This window comes from Mauremys reevesii, linkage group 14 (assembly GCF_016161935.1).
Source record: "Mauremys reevesii isolate NIE-2019 linkage group 14, ASM1616193v1, whole genome shotgun sequence".
In the NCBI taxonomy this organism is placed as follows: domain Eukaryota; kingdom Metazoa; phylum Chordata; order Testudines; family Geoemydidae; genus Mauremys; species Mauremys reevesii.
Window position 1 is genome coordinate 16,129,579 of NC_052636.1, and position 12,713 is coordinate 16,142,291.

Below are 12,713 nucleotides of genomic sequence, written 5' to 3' on the forward strand. Positions count from 1 at the left end.
CCCGGCACCTCTGGAAGGAGGAGATTCCCCACGGGGCCGGGGCCGGAAACAAGGCCCCTGCGGACCTGCACTGTGGGGAGCTCGGCCGGGTCCCTGCAGAATTCGGGCCGTGACAAGGAGATCGGTGAGTGCACGGGGAGCGTGAGTGCTGATTCGCACGAGGGGGTGTGCAAGCATGAGCAGCCCTCTTTGCACAGGGGTGTGTGGCTGGCCCCATTTGCACGAGGGGGGTGTGAGTGTGAACAGCCCCATTTGCACGGGGGGGGGTGCGAATGGCTGTGTGTGAATGTGGGGGGCACTCGGAGGCGTTCGAGCTCCCTGCCCTTCGCGCCTCTGCCCAGACGCCCACGCCGTGGGGCTGAGGTTCAACGTGGCGCCGAGCGCGACGTGGGATCCAAAGCCGCCCTGCGGCTGGTGAGCTCCCGGCTGCGGGGGGAGGAAGTGGTTGAGGAGCTCGCAGGGTTGCAGGGCAGGAGAAGAGGCGGTTGGGGGGTTACAGGGGAGAGGGGCTGGGGGTTGCCGGGCAGGAGGGACTGGCCGCGTCACCCATGGGGCACCGGGGTGAGCACCCTGCGCCGCAGGGGGTCCTGGGGTGAGCGCCGGGGCCCAGAGGGGCCGGGGTGAGGGCCCCACGCCGTGGGGGCCGGGGTGAGCGCCCGCACTGTAGGGAGGGCGGGGTGAGGCCCCCGCGCGGGGGGAGGGGGTGAGCGCCGCACTGCATGAAGGGCCCAGGGGTGAGGGCCCACACGGCAGGAAGGGCCCAGGGGTGAGGGCCCACGCCGTGGGGTCGGGGGTGAGGGCCCCGCACTGCAGGAAGGGCCCGGGGGGGTGAGGGCCCCACGCCGCGGGGGGGCGAGCGTCCCGCATGGCAGGGAGGGCCCAGGGGGGTGAGTGCCCCACGCCGCGGGAGGGCCGGGGGGGGCAGCGCCCCGCATGGCAGTTCCCCAGGGCGGACGCTGCCCCAGGCCTCAGGAAATGAGGCAGCAGCTGGGAGCGATGGAGCAATCGCTCGGTGGGGAAGTGACAGTCTGGGCCCTGCGTGGGGGGGCAGCGCTGGGGACTGGGGCTCCCCCCCCCCCGCCGGAGTTAACCTAGGGTTGCCGAACTCTCTGACCCCAACCCGGCCCCTTCCCTGAGCCCCCCCCCAGCTCACTGGGGTGGGGGGTTTGGGGTGCAGAGGGGGCTCTGGGTGGGGGGGGGCTCAGGGCTGGGGGTTGGGGTGCAGAGGGGCTCTGGGTGGGGCTCAGGGCTGGGGTTGGGGTGCAGAGGGCTCTGGGTTTGGGGACTCAGGGCTGGGAATGGGGTGCAGAGGGCTCTGGTGGGGGCTCAGGGCTGGGGATGGGGTGCAGAGGGCTCTGGGTTTGGGGACTCAGGGCTGGGGATGGGGTGCAGAGGGGCTCAGGGCTGGGGTTGGGGTGCAGAGGGGCTCTGGGTTTGGGGGCTCAGGGCTGGGGAATGGGGTGCAGAGGGGCTCTGGTGGGGGCTCAGGGCTGGGGTTGGGGTGCAGAGGGGCTCTGGTGGGGGCTCAGGGCTGGGGTTGGGGTGCAGAGGGGCTCTGGTGGGGGCTCAGGGCTGGGGTTGGGGTGCAGAGGGGGCTCAGGGCTGGGGAATGGGGTGCAGAGGGGGCTCTGGTGGGGGGGCTCAGGGCAGGGGGATGGGGTGCAGAGGGGGCACAGGGCTGGGGGATGGGGTGCAGAGGGGGCTCAGGGCTGGGGGATGGGGTGCAGAGCCGGTCCTCGGGGCGGGGGCCGCGCAGGGAGCCCTGTGGGGCCCCCCCTGGCTAGGAGCCAGAGCCGGGGGGCAGCGCGGAGCCGGGGCAGGTGGGGGCTCAGCAGCGGGTGCAGCCCGGAGCCGCCTGGGCCCCTGTTCCACCCGGTACCGGTCGCCCGGATTCACCCCCTTGGGCTGCCCAATGGGGGGGGCGCTGGGCCCCATAGACCTGGGGAGCCGTGGGTCCCTGTGGAAATGGGGGTGCCGGCGTGTCTGCGCTCGGAGCTATTTCTATGTAAACGTCTGTGAAACACCCCCCCCTGCCCCCCCCCGTGTTGTGGGTGCTGAACTTTCAGCCGAGCCCATAGACAGACCCCAGCTGGGCGCTCGGCCCCCTCAGCTCCCGGCCCCCAGCTGGGCGCTCAGCCCCCTCAGCTCCTGCCCCCAGCTGGGCGCTCGGCCCCCTCAGCTCCCTGCCCCCAGCTGGGCGCTGCCCCCTCAGCTCCCTGCCCCCAGCTGGGCTCCCTGCCCCCAGCTGGGCACTGGGCCCCCCAGCTCCCTGCCCCCAGCTGGGCGCTCGGCCCCCTCAGCTCCCTGCCCCCAGCTGGGCGCTGGCCCCTCAGCTCCCTGCCCCCAGCTGGCGCTGCCCCCTCAGCTCCCTGCCCCCAGCTGGGTCCCTGCCCCCAGCTGGGCACTGGGCCCCTTAGCCCTGCCCCCAGCTGGGCTCCCTGCCCCCTCAGCTCCCTGCCCCCAGCTGGGCTCCCGGCCTCCCCTTGGCTCCCCACCCCACCCGCCCCAGCTGGGTGCGCTGCAGCATGCAGCAGCCTGGGGTTTCCTGCACCCCACCCTACGTGCGCCAGGCCCCCACCGCAGACCCCCCCGGCAGGCGGGGCCCCTCGCTCTCAGCGCCTCCTGCCCACGGGCCCTTTGCATACGGCTCCCAGCTCACAGCGAGAACAAGCTCCCCCCCACCCGCCTCCTGCCTCGGGCAACCCGCCCCCAGGGTCACCACAGAGCCGTCAGTACCAGAGAGAGAACCCAGGAGTCCTGGCTCCCCGCCCCCCCAACCCCTCCTGCTCCAGAGCCGGGGGTGGAACCCAGGAGTCCTAGCGCCCAGCCCTCCCCATCCCCCAAAATAAAGGCTGTCGTGTTAACTGGTAAGTGGGCCCCTGGATAACGGCTGAGGAGTGGGGTATAGGGGGTTTGGGTGGGGGCTGGGAGCCAGGACTCCTGGGTTCTCTCCCTGGCTCTGGGAGGGGAGTGGGGGCTGGTGGTTAGAGCAGAGGGGCTGGGAGCCAGGACTCCTGGGTTCTCTCCCCAGCTCTGGGAGGGGAGTGGGGGCTGGTGGGTCAGAGCAGGGGGCTGGGAGCCAGGACTCCTGGGTTCTCTCCCCGGCTCTGGGAGGGGAGTGGGGGCTGGTGGTTAGAGCAGGGGGGGCTGGGAGACAGGACTCCTGGGTTCTCTCCCCGGCTCTGGGAGGGGAGTGGGGGCTGGTGGTTAGAGCAGGGGCTGGGAGCCAGGACTCCTGGGTTCTCTCCCAGCTCTGGGAGGGGAGTGGGGGCTGGTGGGTTAGAGCAGGGGGGGCTGGGAGCCAGGACTCCTGGGTTCTCTCCCCGGCTCTGGGAGGGGAGTGGGGGCTGGTGGGTAGAGCAGGGGCGCTGGGAGCCAGGACTCCTGGGTTCTCTCCCCGGCTCTGGGAGGGGAGTGGGGGCTGGGGGGTTAGAGCAGGGGGGGCTGGGAGCCAGGACTCCTGGGTTCTCTCCCCAGCTCTGGGAGGGGAGTGGGGGCTGGTGGGTTAGAGCAGGGGGGGCTGGGAGCCAGGACTCCTGGGTTCTCCCCTTGGTGCTCCAGTCCCCCCGCCCGTCGCGGGGTGCCGGTGACGACGGGCACTGCTGCGGAACGGGCTGCTGCTGGCACCTCTGCCCCCGCGTTGGGGGTTTTTCACTCTCCTGTGATATTTTTGCTCTCAGGAAGCGCGAGCGGCTACAAATGGTGGCTGTGCCGAGCCGCTGCCGGGCTCAGTTCCTGCTTTCTCTCGCTGTGCCAGCAGCACCGCGGCCCGCGGGGGGCAGAGGCCTTGCCAGGTGAGAGACCCTGCCGCGGCTCGGGGCTGCCCCAGGGGGAGCGGGGGGGCCGGCGGGGAGCGAGGTGTGCCTGGGGTTAGGGGGATGGGTGTGGGGTGTCCATCCATGTCCGGCCCTTTGGCGTCCCCAGTGGGCCCCCTCTGGGAGCGAATTTGGGGCGCGGGCGGGTGGGGAATGTTTGCCGGGAGCCGTGCCCCTTGTCTCTGTTGCTGAAGGGTTTGGGGGTTGTTCGGAGGCCCCGTCCCGTCCCGCTGCCGTGGGCACAAACCCCGTCCAAACACGGTTCGCGCCAGCACCCTGGTCCGGCCCGGGGCCCGAGCCCCAGGAAACTGCTTATGCTGGGCTGGGCTGCGGTGTCGGAGGAGGCCGGCACACGGGGTCTCCGTGGGTGTGGGTGGGCACCCCGGGGACCCCTCTCCCTCGTCCGTACCTGCGGAACGGCAGGCGGTACGGCACGGGGAGGCGAGTTGGAGGTGAGACGCCTGCGTTAAGATGCAGAGGTCCCGGGTTTGAGCCCTGAAGCTGATGACCCAGGACACGGTGTTTTGAATCGGCCTCTCTGCTCTCGCAGGGGCTGGAGCTGGGCCGGAGGCTACTGGCGATTGTACTTCGTCCAGGTCATTGATGAAGTCAACTGCCTGAAGGGGGGTCTGGAGAGGCTGGAGCTCGGCTGTTCTCAGTGGTGGCAGGTGACAGAACAAGGAGCAATGGGCTCAGGTTGCAGGGGGGCAGGTCTAGGGTGGATATTAGGAAACACTGTTTCCCTAGGAGGGTGGTGAAGCACTGGGATGGTTCCCTAGGGACGTGGTGGGATCTCCATCCTTAGAGGTCTTTAAGGTCAGGCTTGACAAAGCCCTGGCTGGGATGATTGAGTTGGGGTTGGTCCTGCTCTGAGCAGGGGGTTGGACTAGACACCTCCTGAGGTCCCGTCCAGCCCTGAGCGTCTCTGGGTCTATGAAGACCAACTCCCTGCTGATGCAGTGGCGGGGAGGGGAGGGGGAAGGAAGCAACGACTGGCAGGTAACGGGTACGTAAGTGTGAGCCCGGGCCGGTCATTCGGTGCTAAGCAGGGCCCAGGAGCTGGATAAGGCAGCGATACGTGGGGGATCGAGGGCGCCAGGCCCTACTGCAGCACGGGGGCCTGGGGCCGGGATAGCGGCCACTGGAAAGGACACAGTCCCACGCGCGTGCCCAGCGCGATGCTGGGGGAAAAGGGCCAGTGTCCCCCTCGGCTGGAGAAACGGGTGGAGCGAGAGCAGCAGGGCGGGGAGTTTACGCGGCGCTGGTCAGATGGATGCTGGCTCTGCTCTCCGGGTTATCAAGGGGAGGCAGGAACGAAAAAGCCCCAGGGAGTCGGGATTCAAGGGCTGGCGGAAACGTCTTTACAGCGAGGGACCCAATCCGCTGACTCAGCGCGACTCGATTGCAGTGTCGGCTTAGCTTGATGGGGAGAACATACAGGCACTAATGTGGTCTTGGCCATAGCCGAGAGAGGCAGTGCGCGAGCCAGGGGCTGGACGTTAAAGCCGGACACCTTCTGGCTAGAAACCAGGATTGTTCCCGGTGCGGGCGATTAACCAACTCCCCCGAGCAGCGGTGGCTGGACCCGCCCCCTCTCGGGCTGGAGCCGCTGTAGTGCCTGGGCTCCGCGCAGGGCCAGCTGGCCAGGGTTATGCAGAGACCCTGCCGGGGTAACGATTTCCTGGGCAACGAGCTGATCGAATGATCCCTTCTGCGCCAGGATTTCCATTGCAGCCGGGCCGGGGCAGGTCGGCCGAGGTTCTCTCTGCTGGTGGCTTGTGGGGGCGGGCAGGGGTGGGGAATTCACTGGCAGGTTTAACATAGGGCCTGGTGACTTAACGCAGGGGTAGGCAACCGATGGCACAGGTGCCGAAGGCGGCACGCGAGCTGATTTTCAGCGGCACTCACACTGCCTGGGTCCTGGCCACTGGTCCGGGGGGCTCTGTATTTTAAATGAAGCTTCTTAAACATTTTAAAAGCCTTTTTTACTTTCCATACAACAATAGTTTAGTTCTGTATTACAGACTTCTAGAAAGAGACCTTGTAAAAACGTTAAACTGTATGACTGGCACGCGAAACCTTCAATGAGAGTGAATAAATGAAGACTCGGCCCAGCACTTCTGAAAGGCTGCCGACCCCTGACTTAACGCTTTTCTCGCCTGTGACATTTCCGGCGATGGCCGGTTTCATGGGTGTGACAGCACGTTGTCAGCTGTGAACGCTTTGAAGAGCGGAGCAGCTGGTTGCTGTTCGGGGTTCAAACTCAGTCACGTAGTCCAGGGGAGCCGCCCGCGGCCCGTTTCCAGTGCCCAAAAGCGGCCGCTGCTTCCCGGCGTCTCTCATCTGCCCTCTGCGTAACCCTGGACAAAACGTCTGAAGTAAAATCTGAGGCCCGGAGCCTCAAAGGCGTTTAGGCACCGAACGCCTGTTAAAATCCGAGCGCGAGGGGGCCGGAGCGGGGTCTGAACTTGTGCCTGGCTTTCGGAGCACTTGGTGACACCAGCGGTCAAACCAGACGCTCTGCGCGCAGGGCAGAAGCTTGCAGCCGAATCCCCTTTGGCAGAGAGCGACGCGCGTTTCTGGAAAGCCGCCCAGGGCGGTTTCTCCCGGCGCACGGGTGCTGCCAAGGTCCCAGAGCCTCGTGTTCTGGTGCCAGGCTGCCAGCCAACATGCTGGCTTCCCGACGCGTACGAGGCCTTTGCGTCAGCGTGGTTTGGGCTCCAGCTGCTTTTTACCCTCAGTGAGGATTTCAGTATTGGTTCCCCAAAGGGGCCGCGGGTGCCGGGCACCAGCTGGGATCAGTCCCAAGGGGTGAGCGCGGTTGGGGGAGGCAGAGTCTGCGCCCTCGGCCTGCGCTGTGTAAGAATGGCAACGTTTTGATGATTTCCCATGATTTTTATTTTAGGGGGGGAGCTGATTCTTGGGAAACCTTCGCGGAAATGGCCGCAAATCTGGACCAGTGACAGTACCCGGGATCCCCATGAGGCACAGCGATTTTCACATCAATCCAAGTAAGCGGCTAGGTTCTCGAGCACGTAGAAAAAACAGGTGTTGAAGATTCACAGAGTATCAATCTTAACCATAATGGTGCTACCCCATCCCGCCATCCATCCATCCCTCCCTCCTTCCATCCCTCCATCTCTCCCTCCCTCCATCCATCCCTCCATCTCTCCCTCCTTCCATCTCTCCTTCCTCCCTCCATCTCTCCTTCCTTCCTTCCATCCCTCTGTCCATCCTTCCTTCCCTCCATCTCTCCCTCCTTTCATCCATCCCTCTCTCCATCCCTCTGTCCTTCCCTCCAGCCATCCTTCCTTCCAAACAATTTCCTTTGCCCTGCGCCAGGAGCTTTCTGGAATCTGACTCCCGGTAGCAGGCCCAGTTCTCTGGTGCAGGCTTCATCTCCCAGGGCTGTTCGCCGCCCCCCCAACCACACACACACACGCAATCTCTTTGCGAGCAGACCCAAAGCAGGCCCTGAGCCGCCGACAAACACAGACTCAGCCGATAGCATCTTTGCACAATCCCCCGACGGACGTGGTGGTGGTGGAGAGGCGGGGGGCGGACGGGGTTTGTGGCTCAACTTACTGTAACTTCTGAGAGTGAAACATGAGGCCGAGTCCTGCTAGAGTCACCCCCTCTCAGTCCCGACCTGCTGCAAGCCTCTGCTAGCCCAGACCTGGGTCCCCTCTTCACCCAGCTCTGCTGGTGTCCTGCAAGCATACCCTAGGCCTCGCCTCCCCACGGCTTGGTAGGTGAGAACCGGATGATAACAGAGGAGAGATCATTCCTTCAAAGTGACTTGTCTGCACAAATGCTGACCTGTTTTTTCCTCTCCCTGCGTGAGGGTGCCCCCCATTGCTGCCTGCGATCTGTGGCTGCTGAGTCAGCCGTGTCCTCGCTGAGGTGACGTTGGAGGTGCGGCAAACGGCTTGACATGGCTCAGCCGCCCTCACCGCCTTTTGGAGAGAGGTGGTGCAGTGTCACACCAGCCAGAGGCCGGGACTTGGTTCAGCCAAACACCTAGTAAACTGCCTGGCTCAGATTCCCTCACCCCCGGGGAAATGCAACTGCCTCTTAACATAGATTTGTTAACAGCTCTTCTGTTCCCCGGGGTAGATTGATTTAAATCTGAGTCAAGCCACTGGCACAAATCAGCAAGCAGGAAATCTTGTTTTAAATCATCAGTTTATTCTCATTGGTTGGTATCATTTGGTCCTTTTTGCTCACCAGGACGATACAGTGTATCGATCCACAGTTGGTTAAGCAGTTTTGCAGCATAACATACTTTTCTCCAGTCCTCATTTGAACGTTTGTTTTTATGTTCGAAAAGGGTGAATGACACATTTCCTACTAACGAGATGAGGACCTTTTTTAGTCGTGGTTTGGTCTTGCTGCCTTTGGGTGGAAACTGGAATTCAATTAAAAATGCACAAAACCAACATTTTAAATTGTTTTCATTGCATAAATCAAACTATTTGACATGTGCTGGGCACGTGAGGAGAAAAAGGAAGTTTATCAAAGTATGTTTTGCATTTAAAACTGATGGATTTATTAAAGAAAGGAACAATTAGTATCCGCAGTTAAGTGAAGTGAACTTATTGTTTCTGGTCACCTCACCCTTCAAGATTTTAGAACTAGTAGATCTCATCCTCACACCTAGTTTGTATTCAGCTATTGGAAGAGGGAAAACAAGCTTTTTCAACTCCCAATCCATGTCACACAGAATCGTAGAATATCAGGGTTGGTATCTAGTCCAACCCGCTGCTCAAAGCTTTGAACTGAACTGGTTGAATAAACTTCAATGAAGAAAATATTCCCTCTGCACCTCCTGAAGAAGCTCCTGGCCTCACAAGCTGGCTTAGTACGTCAACAAACTCTGGTTTCTCGGTGCTTAGCCAGTGACAGCCACCAGTTCAGGGGTTTCATGTCCTGCTTGAATATTGTTGCGCCTGTTGACCTGAGTCGTTCACCAATATTCGGGGTGCAGTGGGTGGTTTCCATTAGGGGGGAGAAACTGATGATGGACTCAGGTATTTATTTGAAGCCATCCTGTTTCTTTACAAAGACCCACAGCCAGCACTCTGCCCCAAAACTCCTGCTCGTCGCCGTTTCTCGGTGCTTCTCTGGCTGCCTCTGGGGGCTTCCTGCTGTCAGTTCTCTGTGTGCTGCTGTGGCCAGACCCGGCTCCCTCCCTCCAGCAACCAGCCTGCTCACCTCAAGGAGAACCCCGCAGACTGTGTGGGTGGCTCCTAGTGTTTCGGGTGTCTGTTCCACACAGGGGCCCTGTGGCTCGTACATTTGTCATGAATTCAGGATGGCTGCTACGCCCACCAGCTTCAATTAGGCTTTGCTCAAGCCCCAGCATAACAACAGGGTTATTTTTAAAAAACAATTTAACTTATTTTAATACATTATAGTGCCCCTCACTCCCGACCCGCAGCCCCTGCTAGCCCAGGCCGAGGTTCTCCTCGCGGTGGTGCTCTGTACAGGGTGGGTTTCATAGGCCAGATGTGTCCATTGTGATCCTTTCCTCTTGCCTGACACAAGCCACAGGACGACTCCCTATTTAGGGACTGAAATCAGGGGCTTGGTTTTCGGCAGAACCGGGCCCTGGCCGATCTCTCTCCCCCCCGATCCCCACCCAGCTGCAGTGGGGAGCTCCAGGCACTCAGCCGTACTGAGGAGCAGATCCAGGTTTGGTTCTTATCTGCGTGTGGTTCAAGCCCCTGTGGTTTCTCTGAAAAAAAAAAAAAACTTCTGCTTTTCTGCATGGGCCACCCCTGTTTGTGTGATTTCACCCTGTCCATCCCTCTGTCTGTTTTCTTTCACTTGGGCAGGGACGGGCGTCTGGACAAAGTGTCTGCCCAGCACTGGGCATAGCCAGCCCCAATCCCTGACTGGGGCTCCCCGTGGGTGGCCGCAGCACAGAGACAGTCTGGCTACAATGGGCCGGATGGTCTTGCGATAGAAAACGGGGTGTGATCTCTTTAGCTTCACAGGGACGGTTAATGACCAGGAAGAAACCGACTGTGGGGGTGGATTTTCCCACGTCTGCGACCCTGGGTTCTCATGCCAGGGTGCTGGCACTGCGGGAGACAAGACGGGCCTCGGTTCCGGTCCAGCCTGGCGTTGCCTGAGGATCTCTGCCCGTAAGTACCAGCTCTAGCAAACGGGCTTTCTCACCACGAGAGGCTTCCACAACAACAGAGGCTTTTTGTGCATGTTGAAATTTTTCGGCGGTTTTGGCCAACTGAAAAATTTTGTCAAATCCCCCCCAAAGTGTCGTTGACAACGGACGTTTCCAGTTCAGCCCAAAAGCCATTTTCCACTGGGAAAGATTTTTCTACCCTGTCTGCGAAGTCGCTGAACGAAGAGATGTCTGGTCCGGACGTTCTCCTTTAGCCACCAGGAAAAGGCAGAACAAGAGGCAACGGCTGGACAAATTCAGACGGAAAATAAATAGTTACGGTTCAGCCGGGACAGGAATTAACCTCAGGACTGTGGTGTATTGAAAATTATAAGCTGTCACTTTAAAGCATAGAATCATAGAATCTCAGGGTTGGAAGGGACCTCAGGAGGGATCCAGTCCAACCCCCTGCTCGAAGCAGGGCCAACCCCAACTCAATCATCCCAGCCAGGGCTGTGTCAAGCCTGACCTTAAACATCTCTAAGGGTGGAGATTCCACCCCCTCCCTAGGGAACCCATCCCAGTGCTTCACCACCCGCCTAGGGAAACAGTGTTTCCTAATATCCACCCTAGACCTGCCCCACTGCAACCTGAGCCCATTGCTCCTTGTTCTGTCACCTGCCCCCACTGAGACCAGCCGAGCTCCAGCCTCTCTGGATCCCCCTTTCAGGTAGTTGAAAGCAGCTATCAAATCCCCCCTCATTCTTCTCTTCTGCAGGCTAAACAATCCCAGTTCCCTCAGCCTCTCCTCGTAAGTCATGTGCTCCAGCCCCCTAATCATTTTCGTTGCCCTCTGCTGGACTCTCTCCAATTTGTCCACATCCTTCTTGTACTGGGGGGCCCAAAACTGGACACTGTATCCAGGTGTGGCCTCACCAATGTCGAATAGAGGGGAATGATCACATCCCTCGATCTGCTGGCAATGCCCCTACTTATACAGCCCAATATGCCATTGGCCTTCTTGGCAACAAGGGCACACTGTGGACTCAGGGGTTTTCCTGCTCCTACCTGCAGGCTGGGGGCTCTGTAGGGAAGCAGGTGATCTGGGTCTAACATTGGCCAGCCTGCAGATGGCCTTCCGCAAAATGGGGGGAGGGGGGCCTTCCTGCCTTATGGAGCAGCCTGCTTTCTCTCTCCCTGTCTGGGTTTGTGTGTGCCGGGGCTCTGGGTTCTAAGAAGTAAACTCCCGTTCCTTTGCAACCGTCCAGCAAGAGCATTTCATGTTTTTAATCTAACGGGTGCACGCGCACCGTGCACACAACAGGGACCAACTGACTCGGGGCTGGGGGCGGATTCTCCAGCCTGTGGAAATTGGGCATCTCGTTCTTACAGCGCCTCAGATTTGGGTTGTATGGGGCGATGGCGGGAGCCCAGAATGGTCCCACAAATCTACTTCCTCCTGGGCTGCTCTGGGACCCGCCGGCCAGTGGGACGAACTCACCCGTTCCCTGCTTCCTCCTAGGTTGAGCTCGGCGCGATCGTGGGTCACGGAGCCGCGTGGCGGGGCAGCATCCGGGACTCGGTGGGACAGATGCTTCCCTGACCCTGGTGGGATACTTGTCCCTCACGTGAGCTGGAGCTTGGCAACAAGATGACGTCCTCCAATTCCAGCAATGGCAGCAGCAACAGCAGCAGCTTGGCGGACACGGTCTTCGTGGGCCTCTACACCCTCATCTTCACGCTGGGGCTGGTGCTCAACCTGGCCGCGCTCTACATCTTCTTCCGCTGCAGCAGCGTCCGCTCCCTCACCACCGTCTACATGAAGAACCTGGCCGTCTCCGACCTGCTGCTGGTGGTGTCCCTGCCTGTCCGCATCTACTACTACAGCCGGCGGCCCGACCTGGGGGACAAGGTCTGCGAGATCACGGGGCTGCTGCTGCTGGTCAATATGTATGGGAGCATCTTCCTGCTGACCTGCATCAGCTGGGACCGCTGCATGGCCGTCTGCTTCCCCATGCACCCGCGGGTCAAGGCGCTGCGCAAGCAGGCCAAGTACATCTGCCTGGGCGTCTGGCTGCTGAGCTGTGCCGGCACCGTGCCCACCTACTTCGCCCAGATGAAAGCCGGGCAGATGAAGCACCACTGCTTCGACAACCAGCCCGAGTACGTCACCAAGCCCAGCGTGTCCTCGGCCATGGCCCTGTGCTTCGCCCTGCCGCTGCTGGTCATGGTGCTCTGCTCCTGGGCCCTGCTCCGCGCCATCCGCCGCAGCGCGGCCGCCCAGATGGAGCTGGTGAACAGCGCCAAGATCCGCAGCATGATCGTGGCCAACGTCACCATCTTCCTGGGCTGCTTCCTGCCTTTCCACCTGGTGCTGATCTGCTACCAGGTGGACTCCCTGCGGGGCGACACGCTGGACTTCTCCTACCGCTGCACCTTGCTGGTGGCCTCCGCCAACGCGGCCCTGGACCCGCTGGCCTATTACTTTGCCACCGAGACCTTCCAGCGCATGGTGGTGATGGACAACCTGCGCCAGGCCTGGGGCTTTCACACCGACAGCGCCGAGGGGCAGAGCCGCTCCCAGACCGCGCTCCGGCAGTGCATCTACCTGCAGAACATCCTGGCCGTGCCGAACAGCACCCCGCTGGTGGGGAGCCCCAGCAGGGAGCCCCGGAGCTAGCGGGCCACGGGGCTGGGCTCCCCTCGCCACACGAGGCCCCCGGGCAGGGCACAGGGCAGCGGGACGGGCGTGAGGGAGGAGGGTACTTGGT

General features: G+C 61.7%; 1 protein-coding gene across 6 annotated transcripts; it reads left to right on the top strand.

The window, feature by feature from the left end:
* Nucleotides 1-385: 385 nt before the first annotated feature.
* Nucleotides 386-12,651, top strand: LOC120381934 (lysophosphatidic acid receptor 6-like). Of its 6 annotated transcripts, XM_039500108.1 has the most exons (6): nucleotides 2,782-2,867; nucleotides 3,681-3,794; nucleotides 4,366-4,483; nucleotides 6,721-6,826; nucleotides 9,807-9,964; nucleotides 11,465-12,651. In XM_039500108.1, the coding sequence occupies exon 6, from the start codon at nucleotides 11,594-11,596 to the stop codon at nucleotides 12,620-12,622; it is 1,029 nt and encodes a 342-aa protein (XP_039356042.1). In that variant the 5' UTR covers nucleotides 2,782-2,867; nucleotides 3,681-3,794; nucleotides 4,366-4,483; nucleotides 6,721-6,826; nucleotides 9,807-9,964; nucleotides 11,465-11,593; the 3' UTR covers nucleotides 12,623-12,651. The 6 variants fall into 6 exon arrangements, with proteins under 6 accessions (XP_039356041.1, XP_039356042.1, XP_039356039.1 ...); XM_039500107.1 differs by lacking the exons at nucleotides 2,782-2,867; nucleotides 4,366-4,483 and adding an exon at nucleotides 386-414; XM_039500105.1 differs by lacking the exon at nucleotides 4,366-4,483.
* The last annotated feature ends 62 nt before the right edge of the window (nucleotides 12,652-12,713 follow it).

Coding starts and splice junctions, on each gene's coding strand:
- LOC120381934 (XM_039500107.1), top strand. CDS start 11,594: ATGACGTCCTCCAATTCCAGCAATGGCAGCAGCAACAGCAGCAGCTTG.